The sequence below is a fragment of the Myotis lucifugus genome, unplaced genomic scaffold (genome assembly GCF_000147115.1).
Source record: "Myotis lucifugus unplaced genomic scaffold, Myoluc2.0 scaffold_194, whole genome shotgun sequence".
Classification (NCBI taxonomy): domain Eukaryota; kingdom Metazoa; phylum Chordata; class Mammalia; order Chiroptera; family Vespertilionidae; genus Myotis; species Myotis lucifugus.
Window position 1 is genome coordinate 1,216,213 of NW_005871242.1, and position 23,805 is coordinate 1,240,017.

Genomic DNA, 23,805 nt, shown 5'->3' on the forward strand with positions numbered 1-23,805 from the left:
GCCCGCCCCGCAGCACCTCGCCTCGCCCTCCGGGTGCACAGCCAGGACCCCCCGCATTGCCCCATCCCGATCCCAAGCGCCGCGCCTACCTGCGGCCCCGCCAGGGTTCGCGGCCTCCTGCGCCTGCGCAGCCGCCGGAAACGGCCCGGCAGGACGATCGCGAGGCTGCCCCCTGGTGTCCACCGCCCGCCGGACACCTGGAGGCCCGACGCTTCCAGACCCAGTGCACAGTGTGGTCAGTCTCCTCCTCTAGCTTCTTCTCCACAAACCTCTGAGGACCGATGTGTTGGCCTATCTGTCTTAGCCAGACGCGCAACCCGGGTGCTGGGTACGGCAGAGAGGGTCCCGGTCAGCGGTTTACGAAAGGTGGCCCTCAGACCCAGTGCTGATGCTTCCCATCTCCAGGGAAACCATTAGACGCCAACATTCTCGGCGCCACCGCAGACCTACAGGGCGGAGTCTGTGCGTAGCCAGGCCTCTGGGCGATGCTGAGGCCCTGCAGGTTGAGAACCACGGGTTGGAAGGGAAAGTCGGAGCAGAAAAGCGACCTTCCCGCATTCAAACGCCCCAAAGGAGGAGCCCTGGGATGGGAAACAAGCCTATTAAATAATATTTTTTTAAAAGAAAATGGGTGAGATATGAGAAACTTTGAACATGAGAACTTTTAACAGAAAAGTAAGCAGGATGTAACTGACAAGACAGGAAATTAAGAAATGAATAAAGTTAAGTGCAGTCAGTTCTGCTATAATACATGTAAATATATATATATTTCAGCATGTTTGATGTATTGGGAAATCATTTGAGTATTGTGTAATTTCCCATTTGTGTGTATGATTTCATCCTGGAGAAACACCAGGTGAAGCAGAAAACTGCACCAGCTGAGCTCACTGCACAGGAATGATCTCACACACACGTGCACGCCCCTTACCTCTGACAGTGTCTTCAATTCATCCCGTGTGTTTGAGCCACATGCATCCACACCTGGTGTTGCAACTTTCCAATCGATTTCGGCTAATTCTCCAACACTTCACAATAACTCACAAGCTGCAACCCTTCCAATGCCCACCTCCACAGCAGCTTCAGGCGTTTTCCAAGGTAAACAGCCATAAAGCGTAAAGCTGTACTGCCATTTTCTTTCCTTTTTTTTTTTTTTTTAACTGATTACATTTTTGAGCGTTGTATCTCTAACCCCATTTTTACCATAAGCCCCCTGGTTTTTATTCGTGATTTTGCATGGCAATGTGATGTAGGAACACAGCATCACGTTCTAGCAGAACTGACTGAACAGCCCTAACCGGTTTGCTCAGTGGATAGAGCGTAGGCCTGCAGACTGAAGGGTCCCTTTACCTTGGTTGCGGGCACATCCCCAGTTGGGACTGTGCAGGAGGCAGCTGATCGATGTTTCTCTCTATCCCTCTCCCTTCCTCTCTTTAAAAAAAAACAACAACACACACACAATAAAATACAATAAAATACATTAAAAACTTAAAAAATAAAGGACTGAACAAAGGTTTTAAGTGGGTTTCAGGTGGAAGAACAGAGCAGATCGAGTAGGGAGAAGACATCTTAAGTTTGAAATGGAGGGGTAGTCCAAGTTAGTATGCAGCAGGTGAGTGGGCCGTAGTAAAGATTCCCCATATACAAGAATTATCTCCCGCAAAGGACTCTGTGACTTGGAGAGAACACACAGAGAAAAGAGCCACATCTGAGTTCTTGGAAACTGTAATTTCAGGACTAGAGGAAGCTCTTAAAAGAACAGAGAATCTGTGAAAGCTAGCAAGGGAGGGAGTTCAAAAGGGACAAGAAGGGCTGATTCCTATTAAGCTGGAGTAAACCCATGCAAACGTTTCTCTCCTTCTGAATACAACTAGAAAACCTGACAATAACTCTGCACAGTTGCCGGGCATCTCTGGAAAGAACGTCACCAGATCAAAGGACACCAGGCTCGGAAGCACCACTGACTGGTCATGGCGTCATTGTTTCTCTGCTGGTGTCCTCTGGCCTGAACTCAACACAGCCCCAAACCTGGAAGTGAGCACTGGGGGGCAGAAAGGCACCCTGGAGAAAGCCTCTGGTTCTGGCTCATAAAGCAGAAATGGGAATTCCTAAAAATCAGAGTGGGAGAAAATTATTTTTTTCCTCCCTTTTCTTTAATTCCCTTGCACCCCAACTCCCCCAAAAAACCTGTGGCAGGAGCAATGGTAGGGGCAAAAGTGACTGGATATAGAAAAGTAGAAGCCACAACCGAGAGAGAGAGAGAGAGAAAGAGAGAGAGAGAGAGAGAGAGAAAGAGAGAGATCTTCCTTTCTAGTCAGTGCAGTTGTAATTCCAAGAGGGCAGGGACAAAGTCCATTGCTTTTTTTTTTCCGATTTTTTTCTGTTTTCCTGTTGCTGTGGCACAATTGTGGAAGTAGGCAGTTCCTCACCTGAAGTGGGAGGTTTCTGGCCAGAGGACTAAAATAAGGAAGCCCAGGCAACTGGAAAGTACTGGGAAGAAAGTGGAAAGGGAGGGGACCAGGAAAGCAACACCATGAAGTTGTTTATGAACTCTTGGGCTCACCCCTGACCACCATTATCTGATGCTAATTGGCATACCACAGGCTTTTGGAACAGTGCTGACGGAGAGACTTCTGCTCAGGCCCAGACTAACTAGTGGGTGATGCACATGAGACAAATCCAAAAAGCACTACAAGAAGCTGACAACTGTACTGACTGGGAACATAGCACAGGAGGAGGTTTGGAACTTGCAGCCTACACCTAGATATGGCAAACACTTGTTAAAATAAAAATATTGATATTCTCCATAAGATTTAAACAAGACTCAGAATCTCATATTCTAAATTCCCAGGATACAACCCCAAATTACAAGGCATATGAGTATCCCCCAAATCTCAACTTGCATAGGAAAAGACAGTCATCAATGACAAGAGGACCCAGATGTTGGGATTATCTGACGAGGATATTAAAAGTTATTATAAAAAATGCTCAAAACAATTAAAATAGAAGTTAAACGTGCTCAAAACAAAAATTAAAATAGAAAGTATCAGTAAAGAAACATCAGATATTAAGAATCAAACATTTTAAAACTGAAAAATATAAAAACCAAAAACTCACTGGATAGATCCAATAGCAGAATAGAGGTGACAAAGGACAGAGTCAGAGAACTTGAAGACAGATAATAGAAATGAGTCAATCTGTCTAACAGAGAGAAAAAGATACAGAGGTGGTAAGGGGGGGCGGGCGGGAAGGTGAACAAGCCCTGGCCTAGTAGCTCAGTTGGTTAGAACATTGTCCTGATACACCAAGGTTATGTGTTCAATCCCTGGTCAGGGCACATACAAGAAGCAACAAGCAACCAATGAATTCATAAATAAGTGGAACAAATTGATGTTTTTTTCTTTCTCTCTCCTTCTCTCTCTCTCTCTAAAATCAATCAATAAAAAAATGTTTTTTAAAAAGAACAGAACCTCCATCGCCTTTGGGACAAGAATAAAAAGTCTAACATTCTGTCATCAGAGTCCCACAGGAGAAAGTAAATATATATATAATTTTTTTTTAATGAAATAATGGCTGAAAATGTCCCAAGTTTGATGAAAACATCTCTACAGATTCAAGAAGCTAAGCAAACAGGATAAATCCAAAGATACCCATGCCCAGACACATCAAAATCAAGTTGAAAACTGAAGACAAATTAAAATTTTGAAAGCAGCCAAAGAAAAATGATGCCTAACCAATCAGTGAACATTCCAATGACAGTAGACTTTTCATTGGAAACCACTGAAGGCTGGAGGAAGTGACAAAAGATTTTTCAAGAAAAGAACTGTTAACCCAGAATTCTATGTCCAGTGGAAATATCCTTCAGGAATGGTGAAATAAAGCCCTTCTCAGGTGAAGAAAAAACTAAGAAAATTTGCAACCAGTGGACATACTTCAAAAGAACTGCTGGAAGAAATTTCTTCAGATAAAAGAAAAATGACACTGGAAAGAAACTCGGGACATCAGGAATGAAAGAAGAGTAGCAGAAATGGAAAGTATCTGGGTAAATATAAAAGACTATCTTGAGTTCTTTAAAAAATGTTTGGTGATTGAATGCAAAAAGTATAAAATTGTCTGATGGATTTTCAATCTAAGTTTGTTCATGATAACATTATTGGTGGCTCATTTGGAATATATTGGTTTGCAATTGTTGACATAATTAACTATACAGTATTTAAAAATGGCAATCATTAATAATATCACTTTGATTTCATTAGAAAGGTCTATAGGTATAAGAAGCTGTCAAGCTCACTGTGGTAGATTATTTTCACTTGAAAGCTCAAATTTTCTCACTGGCAAAACTCTCAGTTGTTTGTTGTTTTCTTTGAAGTGACAAACTCACTAAAAATGTATGCCAGCCATCCAAAGTATGAATAACCAGTTTTCAGTTTTCTTTCAAGTAAAAATGGCATCCCATGAAAAGAGGCCACATTTGTTGAAAATTGCCCATTAGGAGATGGACCTCATTAGGAGTATCAACGCCTAAAATCATTATACATTTAAATCTTGGAAGCTACTTGCCTGACTCCATGCTCACAAAGTATCTTTTTGATAAATTCTCACCTTGTTAAACTTCAGACAGAAAATGTCAAGTGGTTAGGCCAGCGGTTCTCAACCTGTGGGTCACGACCCCTTTGGGGGTCGAACAACCCCTTCACAGGGGTCGCCTAAGACCATCGGAAAACATATATAATTACATATTGTTTTTGTGATTAATCACTATGCTTTATGTTCAATTTGTAACAATGAAAATACATCCTGCATATCAGATATTTACATTACGATTCATAATAGTAGCAAAATTACAGTTATGAAGTAGCAACGAAAATAATTTTGTGGTTGGGGGTCACCACAACATGAGGAACTGTATTAAAGGGTCATGGCATTAGGAAGGTTGAGAACCACTGGGTTAGGCTGATGTAACTGTTTGGTCTGCTTCTGTTACAGTTCTCAATGTAAACTGGTAAACTGCTGTTAGGCTTTTTATTAAACAGTCTCTATGAGCTTTGAGTCCAATCAATTTGGGGACAATATGATAGTTTCTGAGAGTAAATGTTATCTTATGAAAACTTCTCATAGTTTTTGTATCTGATGAAACTTTTGAAATTATCTACATAGGATGATACTTTATGACAATTTAATAAAAATCAGAGATTATGGATTCTAAAAACAACAAAAACTAACATGGAAAATATCTGTAATAAAAGCATGATATGCTAATTAGACCGGATGTCCTTCTAGACGACCTTCCAGACGAAGCCAGGGCTGCGAGGAAAGCCTGGGTCCTGGTTGCCAGAGGGAAGCCGGTGCCAGCAGTGGGGGGACGGAAGGCCTACTCTTGCACGAATTTCATGCATCGGGCCTCTAGTTAAAAATAAATGCCATAAATATGTTTTCTCCAGAAAGTATTAAAATATTAAGTCTTTCTGAATTCTTGAGAAGAGATAATTTTTCTACTCTTTACAATTTCCTTAGTTGTAGTTTACTGCTTTGAACATTGAAAATTCTTTATTGATAAAGGTGTAAATATGTGCAGGTAGAGAACTAGCTTAACACTCCAACGTCTTCCTAGTGTGTCTTCCTGACTTGCATAGGCTGGAAAGCTATGAACTACATTTCCCAGATTCCTTTTCAGTTAAGAGTTTTTGATGTCATTTAAGTTCTTTCCTAAATAACATCCTAGATGCACTAAAGTGAGCCTTTACTTTGGAGCTGCATTACATGAGAAGGGAAGCAGATGTGCTCACATGAAATGTGGCAGAGGTGGACAGGATCATTCAGCAGGTTCCTGATCCCAGGCACAGGCAAAAAAAACCTTGATGGTCCAGTTCTGTAGTGTGGCTTTGCGATGTATTTCTGGGAAGATCAGGCAGTTATTCTGTGAGCTACCTATATACCTTAATAAAACCTTTGGATTTAAACTAGCTTTAGTCCATTTTGTTACATGTAGTCAAGAACTGATGAATTCAAACTTTAATAACAGTTGCTAAAGCATAACCATGTATCTGGTTTCTACGGTTTTATGTCAATAGTAGAGGACTGGCGCATGAAATTTGTGCATGGGTAGGGTCCCTAGGCCTGGCCTGCGATCAGGGCCCATATTCCCTGGCAGCCGGCAGCCACCAGCGTCCACGGCCACCCACCCCCGGTTCCCCATTCCCCATTGGGCGGCCAGGGGGAAGAACCGAGAAGTTGGCTGTTTCTGCCTGCTCACCAGCCCCACACCCTGCCGCTGGTCGCCCTGTGTGTGGGGCAACCAGCGGAGCAATTGGGGCCCTGCTCGCTCCCACCCACCTTGGCCTGGCACCACCCACATCCGCCGCCACCCACCCCCTGGTTCCCTGTTTCCCATCAGGTGAATGGAGCCTGCCGGCCAGGGGGTGGAACCAAGAGGTTGGCCAGCAGGCCCCAATGGGGGGGTGGGGGGAGGGCTGGGGGCAGCTCCTGCGTTGAGCGTCTGTCCCCTGGTGGTCAGTGTGCATCATAGCAAACCGTCATTCCACTGTCAGGTAGATTTCCATATTACGCTTTTATATATATAGATTTTCTCCCTCAATTGCTTTTCTAAGCTGGGAAAATGTTCCTTATATATAAATGCTATTTTTTTAAAAAATATATTGATTTTTTTACAGAGAGGAAGGGAGAGGGATAGAGAGTTAGAAACATCAATGAGAGAGAAACATCGATCAGCTGCCTCCTGCACACTCCCTACTGGGGATGTGCCCGCAACTAAGGTACATGCCCTTGACCGGAATCGAACCTGGGACCCTTGAGTCCGCAGGCTGATGCTTTATCCACTGAGCCAAACCGGTTAGGGCTAGTTAAATGCCATTTTAAAAAATGAAACTATTTCTGGGAATATATCCTAAAAATCTCAAAACACTGGGTCGAAAGAATATATATACCCCTATGTTCATAGCAGCATTATTTACAATAGCCAAGATCTGGAAAGAACCCAAGTGCACATCAGTAGATGAGTGGATTAAAAAAAACTGTGGTACACTTACACATCGGAATACTACTCGGCCGTAAAAAAAGGAACTCTTACCTTTTGTAACAGCATGGATGGACCTAGAGATTATTATGCTAAGTGAAATAAGCCAGTCAGAGAAAGAAAAATACCATATGATCTCACTTATATGTGGAATCTGATGAACAAAATAAAGTGATGAACAAAACAGAAACAGAGGCATGGATACATGGAACATTCTGACCGCTGTCAGGGAGGGGGATTGGATGAAAGAAGGTGAAAGGATTAGCTAAAGAATGTATATGTCTAACCCATAGACACAAACAGTGTGGTGATGGCCAGAGGGAAGGGGGCGGGGGCTGGGTGGAGATGGGTGAAGGGGGACAAAATGGGGACATCTGTAATAGTGTCAACAATAAAAATAAAGTTAAAAAAAAAAAGAAAAAAGTCAAACTACTATGGCGTTGTTTTAGAATACATCTATAATTTTATTACAAAACCATTTTTTTGGCATTAGTTGGTTACAGTAATAGCAAGATATTGTGAGTGTGGCATAGCAGCTCTGAGTAACAATTGCATTCCTTGCTTCCTAAACCAAAATTTAAGCTACCTCATATCCATTACATATAAGTAATCTGTAATCATTTATGCTGCAAATCCTGATGCATATACCATTCAGGGAGGAGTTGATGCTAAGGGGTTAAAGTAAATGTTGATAAGACTACAAAAGTTCCTATATGGGACATTTTTCCTTCTCCCTCCCCCCAATTACTTTGCTATAAAATAATCGAATTACTTAGAGCTAGTCTGCATGGCAGCAGCACCCAAGGAACATCGTACTTAGTTCTTGTTAAAAAGCAGTATCTGTGCAATGCATGTTTTAAACCACAGGCACAGGGTAGTTTTAAACTCCTGCATTAGAGTCTCTTAAAAAAATAAAAGCAGTCTATCAAGTTCTTCTAGATGGTGTTATTGCTGTACATTTGTTGGTGGGTCACTTTCTGTGCTGTGTTTGCTTTGAAGAGATCTTCCAATATATCTCCAATACTCCTTTCTTATAGTGTCCTTTTCTTTAGCTAGGATTTCACATAACTAAAAATGAAAAACAAACAATTCATTAAAGAAAATGTGTAATTAAATCTTTAGGGCAGATGACTTGAGCTAATACAGTTTAACTCAATCATATTCAAATGAGATACACCACCAGAGTTGCGTACTATGTTCACTAGTGACGTGGGTATTGCTCTAAACAACAGAAATAGTCCTGGATTGAATTCTCAGTAACTGCTGAAAGGGACATGAATATTAGTGGCACTGGAAAGACCCAATTCTGAGATAGCAAAAAGGAAGTGATGAGTTCCACGAGCTTACCTCTAATGCTTTATTAAGAATGTCCTCCTTGTTGTCACATTGGTTTTCTAGCATATCTTCATAGATGTCCACAAGAAAGGCAATTAGGTAGGGGGAACTATGACTTGGTTGCAAATCAAGCAATTGATTTAACAGATTGGGATATTTGGAAAGACCACGATCCTGCAAAATCCTAAAAAAAGAAATTAATCTAATTTTTGAGAAGAGCAAAAATAGTAGAAAGATCAATAGCCCCTGTGACATAAGCAAGAAAAGGAGACATTTTGAATGAAGTTGAAACTAAATGAAATTCACACAAAATTAAAGCAGAAAACAAATCTTAAAATAAAAAAAACACAGGAGAGTTTTAACTTATCCTTTCAGCTCTCCAGATATCACAGGCCCCTACCCTGCACACACCTCCCAATGTGACCGGGCCACGTACTTTGGCTCTTGGAGACCTCTGAATGCGACAGGGAGCCTGGGTGTGTCAGTGGCCAGGCAAGGGAAACCTTGTCAGTTTAACAAGTGAGACTTGAACAGGAGATCAGTAGAAGTGAATCAGAGAGGCTGCCTGCATTTGTGCAGTCTGATTGTAAATAGTTGGCCTTGCCTTACCGTGTTCCTGAGCTGCACATACACTGAGGGTGTGTATTCCAATCTTTTTTTTTTTCACTGTCTGAGTCTATATAACGGCTTGTCTCAGAGAGAAGAGCACCGGAATAGGTTAGATTTTGTTGCTATAGCAAGCTGTATTCCATTCTTTGACATAAAGACTACAGGATTCATAACTTCAGTTATAATTTATTATTGTTCACTCATGGACTACTCTAAAAACTGGGCTGGTATATGTGCTTGGGAGGTGAAGGGAAGGGTAGAGGACACTGTTCTTGGGTGTTGTCATAATACACTTCTGCTCTCAGAGAAAAACAGAAAAATTTTTAGTATCATTTTGGAATCTGATTATGGAACATAGTTCATAATGCATCATATTAACAGGTTGTATTTTATATAAAATAAGCAAAAAACATCCTCTTACCCTTTCAAGTAGTTCCATGCACTTTCATTATGTGGTACTAGCTTGATCATTTCCAGAGTGTACCTATAAGAAAGAGCACAATATGTGTATAATTTTAAGAGCAGTGCAATCATTAGAAACAGTTTTAGTAAGACGGTAGCATAGCTTAGATATGTGCTTTCATTTCTCTCTGAGTGGACTTTGGTACCTCTCTAGGTCATACTTAAGTCTCTCCAGTCTCCAACTGTCAATTCTTTTTGACAGTTCTTCCCTATTGAATATTTGTATCCAATTCTGGAGAAGGACACTCAATATGAAGGCTCAATTCACAACAGAAAAGAAATTAAAGGAGATTTCCTTTAATTTAGGCTTTCCCTCTGAAGGAAAATGTCAGCTAAAACAAGATTTACCTTTTACTTGTAAAGCAATCTTGGGGGAAAAGTCTAAGATCTACTTATGGCTGTCAAATCCTTAATTGTTGAAAAAGGAGAACTATATAATCTTAGTAAATGCTTGATAAATAGTAACTATTATCAATAGTGCTAGTAGGTTATGTACTCAAATAGAAATATTACCATGATGTATTTAGTGGGGGAAAAAAAAGGCAATGTGTATAATATGATTGCCCAGGTTGCTGTGCATGTTTGTAATGTATTTATAAGGCTTGGAAGGATTCACTACTTGTAGCTCCCTCTAGAATGAGATATGGGCCCTGGCCAGGTAGCTCAGTTGGTTAGAGTGTTGTTCAATATGCCAAGGTTGTGGTTTGATCCCCCATCAGGGCACATACAAGAATCGACCAATGAATGCATGGATAAGTGGAACAATAAACTGATGTTTTTCTCTCTTCCCCTTACTCTCTCTCAAATTAATGGGGAGGGGGAAACACCCCACAATTTTTTAAGAATGGGATATGGGAAGGAGAATAAGAGATTCTGATGTTTAATTTTATACAATTCAGTATAATTCCCCACAAGTAAACTGCACTGCTTTTATAAAAGGGAAAAACTACAGAAAATAATCAGCTACAGCTGTATTTTTAGAGTTAAATTTAATTAACTAAATTATAGAAAACTACTGCTACTCTTAGCATCTTAAATATTTCTTTTACCTATCTATAGGGTATAATAAACTTTAAGAATGGAAAACTCTTAGATTCTTGGCTGATTATTTTTATTTCTATTTGGTACTAGAAAGCCAGTGATCTTCCTTTATTTATTTTTTTTTTTTTAAATATATTTTATTGATTTTTCACAGAGAGGAAGGGAGAGGGATAGAGAGTTAGAAACATCGATGAGAGAGAAACATCGATCAGCTGCCTCCTGCACATCTCCCACTGGGGATGTGCCCGCAACCCAGGTACATGCCCTTGACCGGAATCGAACCTGGGACCCTTCAGTCCGCTTCTTGGCTGATTATTTTTATAGCCAAACCGGTCTCGGCCAGTGATCTTCCTTTAAAGGCTATGAGAGAAGTCTGCATTTTCCAAACTCTTTATATTCAATTTTTTAAATATCTTATTATGTCTAACCTAATGTAGTAGGCTACAGTAAATAAGAAACATATACTATTTTGAAACTCCCTAATTATTAATTGGATTATTTCAAGGTAGAATAACTTTGGCAAGGAAGCTATCGAACTTTCTGAAGGGTGATGCTTTGCTTTCCTTCAGAGCATCCTTTTCCTAATCCTCACAACGGAATACCAACTATAAAAGGAAAAAAAACAGAAGCTGTTAATTAACTTTCACAATTAAAATTATGATTATGGTCGCATGATAAAAACAAACATGTTTAAATTTAAATCAGACTACTGAGACAAAATAGACAAAAGTCAGAAAAGAGGTGGCTATTGTTTATGGATATACAGACATATTCATGCCAATTCAGAAATTTCTGGCTCTTATAACAGCCTTATGCTTGCTAGACCAGTAATTTTCAACTGCAGACAACTATGCTCCTGAGGGGACATCTGGCAATGTCGGGGGACATTTCTGCTTGTCACAACTGGGGAGCGAGGGTTACTACTGATCTACAGACGCCCCTAGACTTATGACAGGGTTATGTCCCGATAAACCCATTATAATTGAAAATATTGTAACTCAAAAATGCATTTAATATACCCAACATACAGAACACCATAGCTTAGCCTAGCTGGTTTCTACTGAATTGTACTGCTTACAACATCTTTTATTTAAAAAAATCTTTATTGTTGAGAGTACCACATATGTTCCTCTTTCCTCTACTGATCACTTCTAGCCCACCCTCAACCCCCACCCCTTTCACAACATCTTAAAGTTAAAAAATCATAAATTGGCCATCATAAGTCAAGGACTGTCTGTATAGGGTATACAGGCCAGGTATGCTCCACATACTACAATGCACAGGACAGCCCCTACAACAAAGATTTATCTGGCTCAAAACCCTGCACTAGAGCCCTAACCGGTATGGCTCAGTGGATAAAGCATCAGCCTGCGGACTCAAGGGTCCCAGGTTCGATTCTGGTCAAGGGCATGTACCTTGGTTGCGGGCACATCCCCAGTGGGGAGTGTACAGGAGGCAGCTGATCGATGTTTCTCTCTCATCAATGTTTCTAACTCTCTATCCCTCTCCTTTCATCTCTCTAAAAAATCAATAAAAAATATATGTAAAAAAAAACCAAAAAAACCCAAAAAAACAACCCTGCATTAGAATAACATGGCATCAGGGGACTATTATCCAACATACAAAAGAATTTAATACGATAGTTTTAAACAAAGCTTCCTAGACACTATGAAATCTGGTTTCTTCTCAATCTACAGTAGCAACAGTATTTCAAGAAAGTTAAGGCATTACAAAGCAGAGGTATACTATATACTTGTAAATTTATCATTAACAATTTCATCTAAGTATTCTGTCCTATTAGTTCCATGAGGGTAAAAGTGGGACAGTCCTGATCTTTGCTGTCTCCCCAATACCTGACATATGGTAGGCACACAAATATTCTTTTACTGAGTGAACAAGTGAAGGAGATTACTAACTGGACTTCTCTTTCCAATACAGCCCGATCATTGTAGCCAGTGGTGTTAGAAATTACGAAGTATCTTTGGTTCCAGACAGAGTTATTTCTCACATCCTCTTTAAGAAGTTGGTCTACATACTGCAGCTCATTATCCCAAAGTTTAAATTCCTAAAAGAAAATAAATAATAAAACATCTAATTAGAAATGTCCCATTATTTATAAACAATAAAAATTAATCAAATTTCAGCAAAGCTAAGTAGGTCTAACTGAAGATGTGGGACTCAGCACACAGTTAGAGGAGAATGACAGTTGCAGGTCAAGCAAATGCAGTGGGAAAGAAAAGTAATCAAAGACAAAGGATTGGTTATGAGGGATGAAAATATCAGGAAGAGAGAGCAGCCAAAGCAGCCTGTAATTCAGTACCATCTTCTTGAGAACAATTCAGGTAACATGATGCATGTTTATGCTATTTGAGCCCAGAATTATTCTACAGGACTAAATCAAAAGCAAAAGAAGTATATTTAACTAAAAGCTTATGCATTGTCTATGGTGAAATTTTAGAGGAAAATAAACCCCACCAAACTTAGTAAGAAAATGAATAACTACAACATATTAATTTGATGTGATTAATCTGATATTAATACATTAAATAAAAAAAAATATTCAAAATGCACACATATGACAAAATTACATTAAAATAGATGTAGAGAAAAGATCCACAATTAGGTTTAGACCAAGTTTTCACATTATAAAGCTGTTTTTTAATATATTTTTTAAAGTCCTCACCTAAGGATATGTTTTTATTGCTTTTTAGAGAGAGAGGAAGGGGGAGAGAGAGAGAGAGAGAAACACTGATCAGTTGCCTCCGATACACGCCCTGACTGGGGATGGAACCTATAACCTACGTATGTGCCCTGCCAGGAATCCAACCTGTTTTGGTGTATAGGACAACACTCCAACCAACTGAGCCACCCGGCCAGGGCAAAGTTGTTTCAATTTTTTAAATTAAGGAGAAAGGCCCTTGCCAAGTAGCTCAGTTGGTTAGAGTATCATGCTGATATGCCAAGGTTGTGGGTTCATTTCCAGTCTTGCACATAAGAACCAACCGATGAAATGTATAAATAAGTGGAACAACAAATGGATGTTTCTCTCCCCCACCTCCTCTCTCTCTTTAAAATCAAGAAATAAAAAATTATAATATGAAACAAAAAAAAAATTATGGAGAAGAGAACCCATACAGATAATTTGGAAAAAAAATTAGAATGATAAAAACTTATAAATGCTAAAACAGTCAGAGACGTTAACTATGAAAAAGCTTGTGGAATTATATTTCTTATGTTTTAATAGAAAAAAAGGTAGAAATTCATAAAAAAAGACTGAATACCTTTAAAAATGTATCCCTTTATTCAAATTTAGAAAAGTTTAAAATTTTAAATAATAATTTGATGAAATAATCTTGGTATAATGAATAGTGCAGAAAGTAGTAATTACTGGGGAAAGTTTCACAGAAAACAATGCTAGAATTGTTTGGTAGAATAAATTAAATGCCCAGAGTGGGAGTCCTAACTATTCTCTTCTATTCAAGATTTAGCATAAAATTTTAACAATTGGGCAGAAATAAAATATATAATAGTTACTGTAAAATCATATTCCTAAGTTTATATATGCAAAAACCTTAGTGTGTATGATGCTCTTGTTAATTAAAATAACAAAGTTGTTTTAAAAAATTAGAACTACTTTTTCTATTCAATTTGTTGGCAAATATAAGATGTGATGTATATTCAACCTAAATATTATTATTCTTCTTCTTTAATATAAAGCTACTCATGAATATATCTCAAGAAATTATAAAGGTTAACCAACATGAAAAGTGTCAGATAACTAACTTAATAATAATGATATACATATTGTGTTTATATGTATATACATAAACTACATGTATGTTTCAGTTCAGAAGTATACTTACAATTTAATAATTTTAATTATTTAATTCAGTTAAAAAATAAAAAATTGGAAAACATTGTGATAAGAAAGACAATACCTGAATAACCCACTGTCGATGCTGCCAGGCATGATAATTCTTTGCATCCTGATTAAGAATATCAGCAATAAACTCAAGCTCCTGAGATGGATCTTTTAGCCACTCCACTAATACTCGCCTATGATGCCTAAAGCCGGTGGAAAAGGGAGAGAAGTTTTGTGTGAATTTATTCCGGAACTAAAGTAACAGTTGCATGTGCTGTGCTAGGTGATGTGAAGGGACACTTAAGAAACAGAAATCATCTCTAATTCTCAAGGCTCTGCTGGAGAGAAAAGGTAACAAAAAAGGAAAACTAAGAGAAAAATTTCAGAATACTAAGTTGAAAAACATAAAACAGTGATTTGTGATTTTTGTATAAAATGAAATCAAATAGTTTACAGCTTAAAGGAGGTTTAAAGTCTTTTAACAACCACAAAACTCTATCAAAGACCAATGGCATAAGACTATAGGATATATAATATTTTATCAAGTTTGAAGCTCCTCTGGTTATAAATAAACTGCCAGTTTTCCTTCAGTCCAAAGTGTCACCATACAAGCAAATAAATGCTCATTTCACTAGTTTGTGGGCAGAATTGTACTTATGATAAGTGACAAATCTGTCCAAAGAGGAGTTTTCCATGTTGGAAAAACAAAAAAAACTATACCTGACTAGCAACTTGCTATCCCTTCTTTTCTCAACAGCCAACCCTCATCTCCCATTTATGATTCACCCCACTATGTTGCCTTCTTTTCTCTTCCTACCACTTCCCTCCTGCCCATCCAGTTACCACCCCACCCAGGTGGGAGGACTCTCATGCCAAGATCACTAACTCAAACCCACCTAATTAACAAACCCGTTGGTCATCTTTTAGTCCTTACTTTCCTTGACCTGTCAGCAGTATTGAAACCGTCATCCACTCCTTTCTTCTTAAAACTCTCTCTTCTCTTGGTTTCTGTGATGACACTAACTTTTGGTTTCCTTGCTCAGTCATCCTGGAATGCTTCTTAAATGATGTTCACTGGTGTTCTATCCTCAGCCTTCTCCTCTAATTCTCCCTGAGCATCCTCATCCATAGCTATGACCTCAACTCCAGATGAGCATTTTTCAACCATGTGCTGGACCACAATACATAGGCTTTTCCATAGGCACATCAAATGCCATTTGTCCAATACGGATCCATCTCTCTTCCCCAGAAATGTGCCGCTTTGTCTTACAAATTCCCCAGTGGTTGGCACCACCATTCACCCAGTGGTCAAGCCAAATATATTGACATCATTGTTCTTCATCACTCCTCCAATAAATTAAACTTCAAACCTGTTGCTTCTGTCTGCAAACCCTCTCTCGAATATATCTTTCTCTTCCCTAAACCCGCTCCACACCCTCTCTTAGCCTATACCAGTGCAATGGCCTATCAGGGCTGTGAACCTATTCCATCTAAGCTCCACCCTATAGTCAGGGTAAAACTTCCAAGACACAAAACTAACCGTATTACTTCCTTAATTAAAATTTGGCAATAGCTCTCCAATGCCTAGGATCAAGTCCACACTCCTTACTAATGTTCATAAGGGTCTTTATGATCTTATCCTATTTACTCTAATCACATGGAGTTATACAACTCCCTGAGTGCATTGTGCTCTTTCATGCATCTCCCCAGAATATTTTCTTTGTCCCAGAGGTTGTTCCTCTCAGAAATCAACCTTAAATCTCAGGCATAAAGATAGGCATGTGTCGATCATTATATTGAGAAAAAAAAAATGGTGTAACTCCTGCATTTTGAGCAGGCAGTGAGTGGCACAGAAAGTGGAGACAGTTGCTTCTGCTACTTCACTAGCTTCACAACCATCTCCTCCAGCTCACTACCATCACCACCATCACCACCACCACCACCACCTCCTCTTCCTTCACCAACATGACCTCCACTACCTCCTCCTTCTCCACAACAGCTTTCATTCATGGAGTGCTCACTGTATCCTGGGTACTGTTCAAACTCGTTCTTTGTCCTCTGCTCCATTATTTACCTCTCTTTTCCCATTGTATTCTGCTCCCCTCACAAATACTAATCTATACTCTTGTGTAAACGTAGGGGTTTAATTTTTAGAACAAATATACTCTGTGAAAAACTATCATTATGTTTTTCACACTACACTGTAAAATAACTGGTTTTATTATTTGCTTTTCCTTTTAGATTGTATCTGGTTCATCTTTGTAGCTCCAACATCAGTATAAATATTTTAAATTAAAAAAATACAAGATCAAATACCAAAAAGGCATTTTTTAACACAAAGAAAATATTTCAGATTTTTTAACTCAAATTCTTTTCTGACTCTAGCACTATTACACGCTAGATATTTTAAATAATAATAATAGCAAACATTTTAGTGTTAACCACGGGTCAGGCACTACTTTAAACACTAAAAAAATTGTCTCATTTAATCCTCCTAACAACCCTGTGAGGCAGGTAACATTAGCTCCAATGCAAAGTACTAAAATTATAAAGCAACAAACAATTCCCTATATTTGCATCACCCATTGGCAGGTACTATCAGCATAGTAACATGTCTCCCTCCTATTTTCATCTTACCAAACTTGATAGTTTTTTGGCTGTTCTTCAATTATTGCAGTGATGTAGCTCATTTCCTCATGGAGATCCTTTTGAAGCGACTTTAAGAGAACTCTCCGGAAATGCCTATAACAAACATCAAGCATTCAAAGTCTCATACTCCACATAAATCGCCTCCCCACAGTATCAAATAAAGCTACAAGACAACAGAATAAGACTTTTTTTTTGGTCTAAACTCCTACATATATCTGGTCATTGGAAGAATCAAGCATTTAAAAGTAATTTTTTTCTTCTCATCCTCCCAACCCCTCTCTTTGGGCAACTATCAGTTTGTGCTCTACAACTACGAGTCTGTTTCTGTTTTATTTATTCATTATTTTGTTTTCTTTTTGATTCCACATATACATAAAATCATATGGCATTTGTCTTTCTCTGTCTGACTTACTTCACTTAGCATAATACCCTCTATGTCCATCCATGTTGCCACAAATGGCAAGATTTCATTCTTTTTTATTGCTGCATAATATTCCACTGTGCATACAGGGTGTGGCAAAAGTAGGTTTACATTTGTAATACAAATAATACAATAATTAATAAATAATAATACAAGAATAAACTTTTGCATACTCACAACTGTAAGTCTACTTTTGCCCATTGCTGTATATACGGTACACTACATCTTTATCCATTCATCTATTGATGGACATCTAGGTGCTTCCATTTCTCGGCTGTTACTAGTAATGCTGCAAGGAACATAGATGTGCATGTATCTTTTCAAATTAGTGTTTTTGCTTTCTTCAGATAAATGCCCAAAAGTAGAATTGCTGGATGATATGGCAGCTCTACTTTTAATTTACTGAAGAATCTCCATAAGAGTTAAGCATTTTGAAGTAAAAATAGCAAAAGGCAAAAAATGTGACATACAAGAAAAGACAACCAACTAATGATTATTTTTAGGTAATAATCTGGGGTTACCTGTGTTGTATTACTAGTACACAAGAATCAAAGACATCTCTTTCCCTGTATGGTAACCTTGTTCATTTAGATAATTATTTATATAATAGTTCATTTAGATAATTATTTATATAATAAATTAATTCCATTACAAACATTATCACATATTCTTTTAAAACCACCACAAAAATGCTACTTATAAATAAAACAAGTGTAGTGGACAGCGAATTCTGTATCTTCCACAGAAGGAAAAGATAAATGAAAACAAAATTAAGCATATTATTTAGAATATACAGTTTATTTCAAGAAAAAAACAGCTCGAGTTGCTACCTCTGAGGAGTGGGACATTGGTAGTGAGAAGGAATGGGGCAGAGGTTGCTATTTTTCATTCAGTCTCTGACTTCTAAATTCATATATGAATTATTATTTTGACAAAAGTTAAAGTTCAGTTAAGAAGAAGAAAAGCCATCCAAACTAAAACATGAGACATTTAAACAGGAAATATTAATAATGTATTACCTACCACACTGTATAATTGGCTGCATTTAACTCTATAGCATCTCTGGTTAATGTAAAAGCTCGCTCACTTCTTTCATCACGCTGCAGAACGGCCCGGAAATAATCATAAACATCTCTAACTGTAAATAGTACAAAACTGCATTAGGACTATCTTTCTTGTTCAAAACTACCATTATAGTATAAAATGTTGTTATATCTTACAAAGAAAGGTATTTTACTGCATTACTTAGAACAATAAGCAAAAGAAGTCAAATGATTGTGTGAATACCACCCTGAAAATACTTTAGTATCACAGGCACAAAGTTTCTAAAACTTGTGTTTTTTTTTCCACTGAACATTGTTTTTGAGATCTGTCCATGTTGTAACAGATCTAGATCCCCTTAATAGTTATATAGTAGTAAACTGTATGACAATAATACATTTTATTTACCCACTAGAGGCCCGGTGCATGAAATTTGTGCACTTGGGGGGGGGGGTCCCTCAACCTGGCCTGTGCCCTCTCACAGTCTGGGAGCCCTCAGGGGATGTCCGACTGCTGCAGAGGCGGGAGAGGCTCCTGCCACCACCACTGAGCTCGCCAGCTGTGAGCCTGGCTTCCAGCTGAGCGGCGCTCCCCTGTGGGAGCACCCTGACCACCAGGAGGCAGCTCCTGCATTGAGTGTCTTCCCCCTGGTGGCAGTGTGCATCATAACAACCGGTCATTCTGCGATTTGCATATTAGCCTTTTATTATATAGGATTCTCCAAAACATGGATATAGAGGAGGGAATAGAGGTACAGAGGTTAAATTTAAATAATTTGTTCAAGGTGACAGTAAAATGAAGTTAGAATGTGAACCAGGTAGTAATAAAATCTGGATAGTCATTCATAACCTCCTAGTATGTCTTCTGATGCCATATGCCAGAGCAAATCCAGAATGTATTATAGAAGCAGCACTTCAAGGTTGTAAGATATGGGCATTTTCCAGTTTTACTAGGTATACCACACTGCTTTCCAAAATGGCCAAAATATGAAAACTACCATCAGAAATACATGTATCTGTTTATATGTCCTAATACCTGATATCACAGGTTTAATCTTTGCTATTCAATTCATGGGTAGAAATAGCATTCCCATTTTAATTTGCATCTCTCTCATTCTTAATGACAATAAATTTTTCCCCTCTACTTAATGGACAAGGAAATTTTCTCTTCTGTGAACTATTAGTTTATACCCTTTGTCCATTTTTTTAAATCCTCACCTGAGAATATTTTTTCCATTAATTTTTAGAGAGAGTGAAAGGGAGGAAGTAAGAGGGGAGAAAGAGAAAGACATCACCCAGACCGGGGTTGGGAAGTGAACCTGCAACCGAGGTACGTGCCTTTGACCAGGGATCGAACCCAAGTCTCCTAGTTCTTTGGGCTGATGCCCTAACCACTGAACCAAACCCACTAGGGTCCCCTTGGCCCATTTTTTAATGTTTGTTTCCTTAACCTTTTGTAGGAATTTCTTACAAAGTTCTAAATTATCAATCCTCTGTTTTATATGGTGTATTTTCTCCCACAATGCTGTTTGCCTTTCAATTTATTCATGTCTTCTTATACACATTTTATTTATTTATAATATATATATTTTATTGATTTTTTTACAGAGAGGAATGGAGAGTGATAGAGTTAGAAACATCGATGAGAGAGAAACATCGATCAGCTGCCTCCTGCACACCCCCTACTAGGGATGTGCCCACAACCAAGGTATATGCCCTTGACCGGAATCGAACCTGGGATCCTTCAGTCTGCAGGCTGACGCTCTATTCACTGAGCCAATCCGGTTAGGGTTCTTATACACATTTTAAATTTTGATATATTCATATATCAATTTTTGATTGATAAGTCATATTTCATTATATTTTCCTTTGTGGTTTGTAATCATAATATATGTAAGAATTTAAAATGTTGATTTACTTTTTTATCTTGCAGAAAACATCTTATTATTTTTAATAAGATAAATATATGATTATATCAGTTTTCTCCAACATCTTTGTTATAGGTACCTTATGAATATGAAAAAATTGTGGTTTTTCATTTCTCTGATCACTAGTTTGGTTAACATCTCTTTGTAGATATTCTCTATTTCCTCTAGTATTATATCTTCACATACAACATCTTACCATGTGAAAGTTTTTTATTTTTTAACAGTTTTATCTTCTGATCTTTTCTTTAATCAATTCTGTCTTATAACTTGCTCACTAATACCTTCTTCACTCCACGAATGAAAGATTACTCTCTAATATTTGCTCCTAGTATGTTTATAATTTTGTTCTGGAACTTTAATTCATCTGAAATTTATTTTCATGTAAGCTGTGAGATAGGGATATAATTTTGCTTATATCCAAATGCATAGCAAACTGATACAAAAACATTATTTGATTAATCTATCTTTTTCCTACAGGTATGAGATATCCTTTCTAGCAAATATTAAATTCTCATTTATACTGATGATGTATTTTTAGATTCCTTATTAATCTATTTCTGTTCCAGTTCCACATGATATTTTTAGTAATACATTTTCATATTTTGTAAGGCAAACCCTTACACCATTATTCTTCTTTTCAAACATATCTTGGTATTACTTCATAATAAATAAATAAGAAACAATTAGTGCCTTTTGTAACAGAGGAATGATCTTGGATAACAAAGCCTTAACTGAAAGAAATATATATATATATGTACATACATAAAACTACAGAACTAGCATTCCATTTTATTCATTTCACTTCCCTAGAACAACTAACAATTAACATTTGCATGACTTCAATGTACAAAGCATTTTCACATTCACTATGAAAGAATGATATTGTGTCAAAGAAAATAACCCATTCATTTTAGTATCAGTAAATGTATTCCAACTGAGCCTAACACTCATTGCTAAAATATATTTCAAAATGCTCATGTTTCAGCAACCAAAGTTTATTCCAGGGGTGGGCAAACTTTTTGACTCAAGGGCCACAATGGGTTCTTAAACTGGACCGGAGGGCCGGAACAAAAGCATGAATGGAGTGTTTGTGTGAACTAATATAAATTCAAAGTAAACATCATTACATAAAAGGGTACGGTCTTTTTTTTTTAGTTTATTCATTTTCAAACGGGCCGGATCCGGCCCGCGGGCCGTAGTTTGCCCACGGCTGGTTTATTCTAAATAAAACAGTAACTCATTTGTGTTGTAGATTAACTGTAAATGAAAAATACAATCACAAAGTAGCTACTATGTCTTATAATATAACAAGTGCACCCAAGGGTGGCGGGTTCGATTCTTGGTCAAGGGCACATACCTGAGTTGCAGGTTTGATCCCCCACCCAAGTGGGGGCCTGTGAAGGAGGCAATCAATTGATGTATCTCTCTCACATTGATATTTCTTTCTCTCTCTCTCTCTCTCTCTCTCTCTCTCTCTCTCTCTCTCTCCCCTCCCCCCTTCTCTTCACTTCCTTCCACACGCTCTAAAAATCAATTGAAAAAATATCTTTGGGTGAGGATAACAAAAAAACACAAGAAATAGTGTAACAACATTCATTACTTATACTTAGATAGAATACGTCCACTCTTTGGACAAAATAAAACACTTAGTCATGTAAATAAATTATAAAAAACACAATATTAGCTTATCATAGTCATTTAGATCTTTGTCAGACAAAAATTTATCCTTTACCTAGCCATATAGTTGTGAATTTCAACTCTGCTACTAAGTTTGACTTACAGACCTTTTCCTAATAAAAATAAACTTACATTTTTCACTATAAATGATCTGGACCACTGGATTGGGGCCATCGTTCTGTGGCACTGGCTCTATATCAGCCCATTCTGCTCTGTCTCTGAAATATATATATATTTTTTCAGTGATTATATTCAAGTATGTAAGAAAAAGAACTCTGGTATTTTTAAAATAGCAACAATTACACTTACATTAATACTAGTAGCTTTTAAACATCTTAATGTAACTATGGTTGGATTCTTCATGACCAAGTTTTGCCACTTTGCTTTACATGTTCAACTTTAAAATAAAAATAATGTGAATAATCTTCCAAATAAAATAAATTAACAGTATTCAAATTTAAGATTTTTATGTAAGTGGAAAAACATGTTTTGGCAGCACGGATACAATAGTTTTAAATTAGAAATCAATCTAATTCATTGGTCTAATAGGACTCTTTGGAGTTAGTATTTTTTAAAAACCGAGTAACAATGTACTAGGAATTGACATTTTACAATCAAAGTCAGCACTATTAACTGACTGTACAGCCGGCTGAGTTGAGTTTTGGCTCTACCACTTACAGCTGTGTGACCTGACGCTCCCTAACCTCCCCGGGCCTCAGTTTCTTCATTTATAAAATGGAGATGATAGTATCACCAACCAAATTTAAAAGACTGTTCGGAGGATTCAGTGAGATAACATGTCAAGCACTTAAAACGTGCATTCAATGAATACTCCCATTACCGATGCTAAAACAACAGTAGATACCACAGGCATTTCTGCGTGAACTGCCCAGTGTGAACCCTCTTTACTTATATTCTTTTCCTTTCACCTGTTTTTCAGTTCTCTATACCCATCAGCTGCTGACAGCAAAGACTCGGTGGCGGCCAGACAATCCCGAAATTGTGTCCACTAGGGAGACACAGGGGTGTGAGACATGGGAAAAGGAAGGCTGTCATCCAGTCCCCGGGAGAGGAGAGACAGCCGCGCGAATAAGCTGCACTACAGCTTATTGTGTATTTCAAATTGTGTATTTCACAATTCAGACAGGGGTCCACCCCACCCAAAGTAAAACATGAACAATAAAACAGGAACAAAAGCTGGATAGCGACTTGCACTCATTCATAAAAACAAGGCAAATAAGCAACCTAATGGATTTACCTAGAACTACAGGAGAAAAAAAAAAGACAAAAGAAAAATACGACCTAAGGACTTGTCACTAGCCTCTGTAGGTTCAACTGGAGCCAGGGAACAGGCGTGAGCAGAAAACCACGAGCTGACGGGACGGACGGGCGTCGGCGGAGACGCGGAGGGAAGGCGAGGCGGAGAGGACGGGCGTCCAACATCCTTCCCTCCGCGTAGCCCCACCAGGCGCCGAAGGGAACGTCCCCGGCCCCGAGGATCCTACACTCGCTCTCCCCATGTCCGCAGAGCGACCCATGCGAGGTCCTTACACCTTGTTTCTAAAGGGGGCACATCTGTAACTGATGGAAACGATATTTCCTGCCAGATTCCCAAAATGCGCCCGCCCCTCCGGACTGCAGTCAGACGGCTCCCAGGCTGTCCTGTGGGGGCAGGAGCGGCGCGGGAGATTTCTTACGTTCCCGACGCCCGGGCACCGACACGGCCGAGAGGGAGTTCGGTCCGGTGTGCA

General features: G+C 38.4%; 1 protein-coding gene and 1 pseudogene across 4 annotated transcripts; both read right to left on the reverse strand.

Annotated features, from left to right (window-relative positions):
• Positions 1-7,470: 7,470 nt before the first annotated feature.
• FNTA (farnesyltransferase, CAAX box, alpha) lies at positions 7,471-23,062 on the reverse strand. 4 transcript variants are annotated; one of them, XM_023760807.1, is made up of 10 exons: positions 22,364-23,057; positions 22,187-22,272; positions 18,433-18,547; positions 17,587-17,698; positions 16,977-17,081; positions 14,416-14,542; positions 12,394-12,542; positions 9,396-9,458; positions 8,378-8,549; positions 7,471-8,098 (listed from the first exon to the last, which is right to left on the reverse strand). In XM_023760807.1, the coding sequence occupies exons 5-10, from the start codon at positions 17,027-17,029 to the stop codon at positions 7,976-7,978; spliced, it is 687 nt and encodes a 228-aa protein (XP_023616575.1). In that variant the 5' UTR covers positions 17,030-17,081; positions 17,587-17,698; positions 18,433-18,547; positions 22,187-22,272; positions 22,364-23,057; the 3' UTR covers positions 7,471-7,975. The 4 variants fall into 4 exon arrangements, with proteins under 4 accessions (XP_023616575.1, XP_023616576.1, XP_014318371.1 ...); XM_023760808.1 differs by lacking the exon at positions 18,433-18,547; XM_014462885.2 differs by lacking the exon at positions 17,587-17,698 and having other exon boundaries at positions 22,364-23,056.
• LOC111827625 lies at positions 9,031-9,146 on the reverse strand (annotated as a pseudogene).
• Positions 23,063-23,805: the final 743 nt, after the last annotated feature.

Excerpts from the sequence above, each read along its gene's own strand:
- FNTA (XM_014462884.2), bottom strand. Across the intron at positions 8,550-9,395 it reads GCATGGAACTACTTGAAAGG|GATTTTGCAGGATCGTGGTC; the intron begins GTAAGAGGATGT and ends TTCTTTTTTTAG. Across the intron at positions 8,099-8,377 it reads TTCTTAATAAAGCATTAGAG|TTATGTGAAATCCTAGCTAA; the intron begins GTAAGCTCGTGG and ends TTTCATTTTTAG.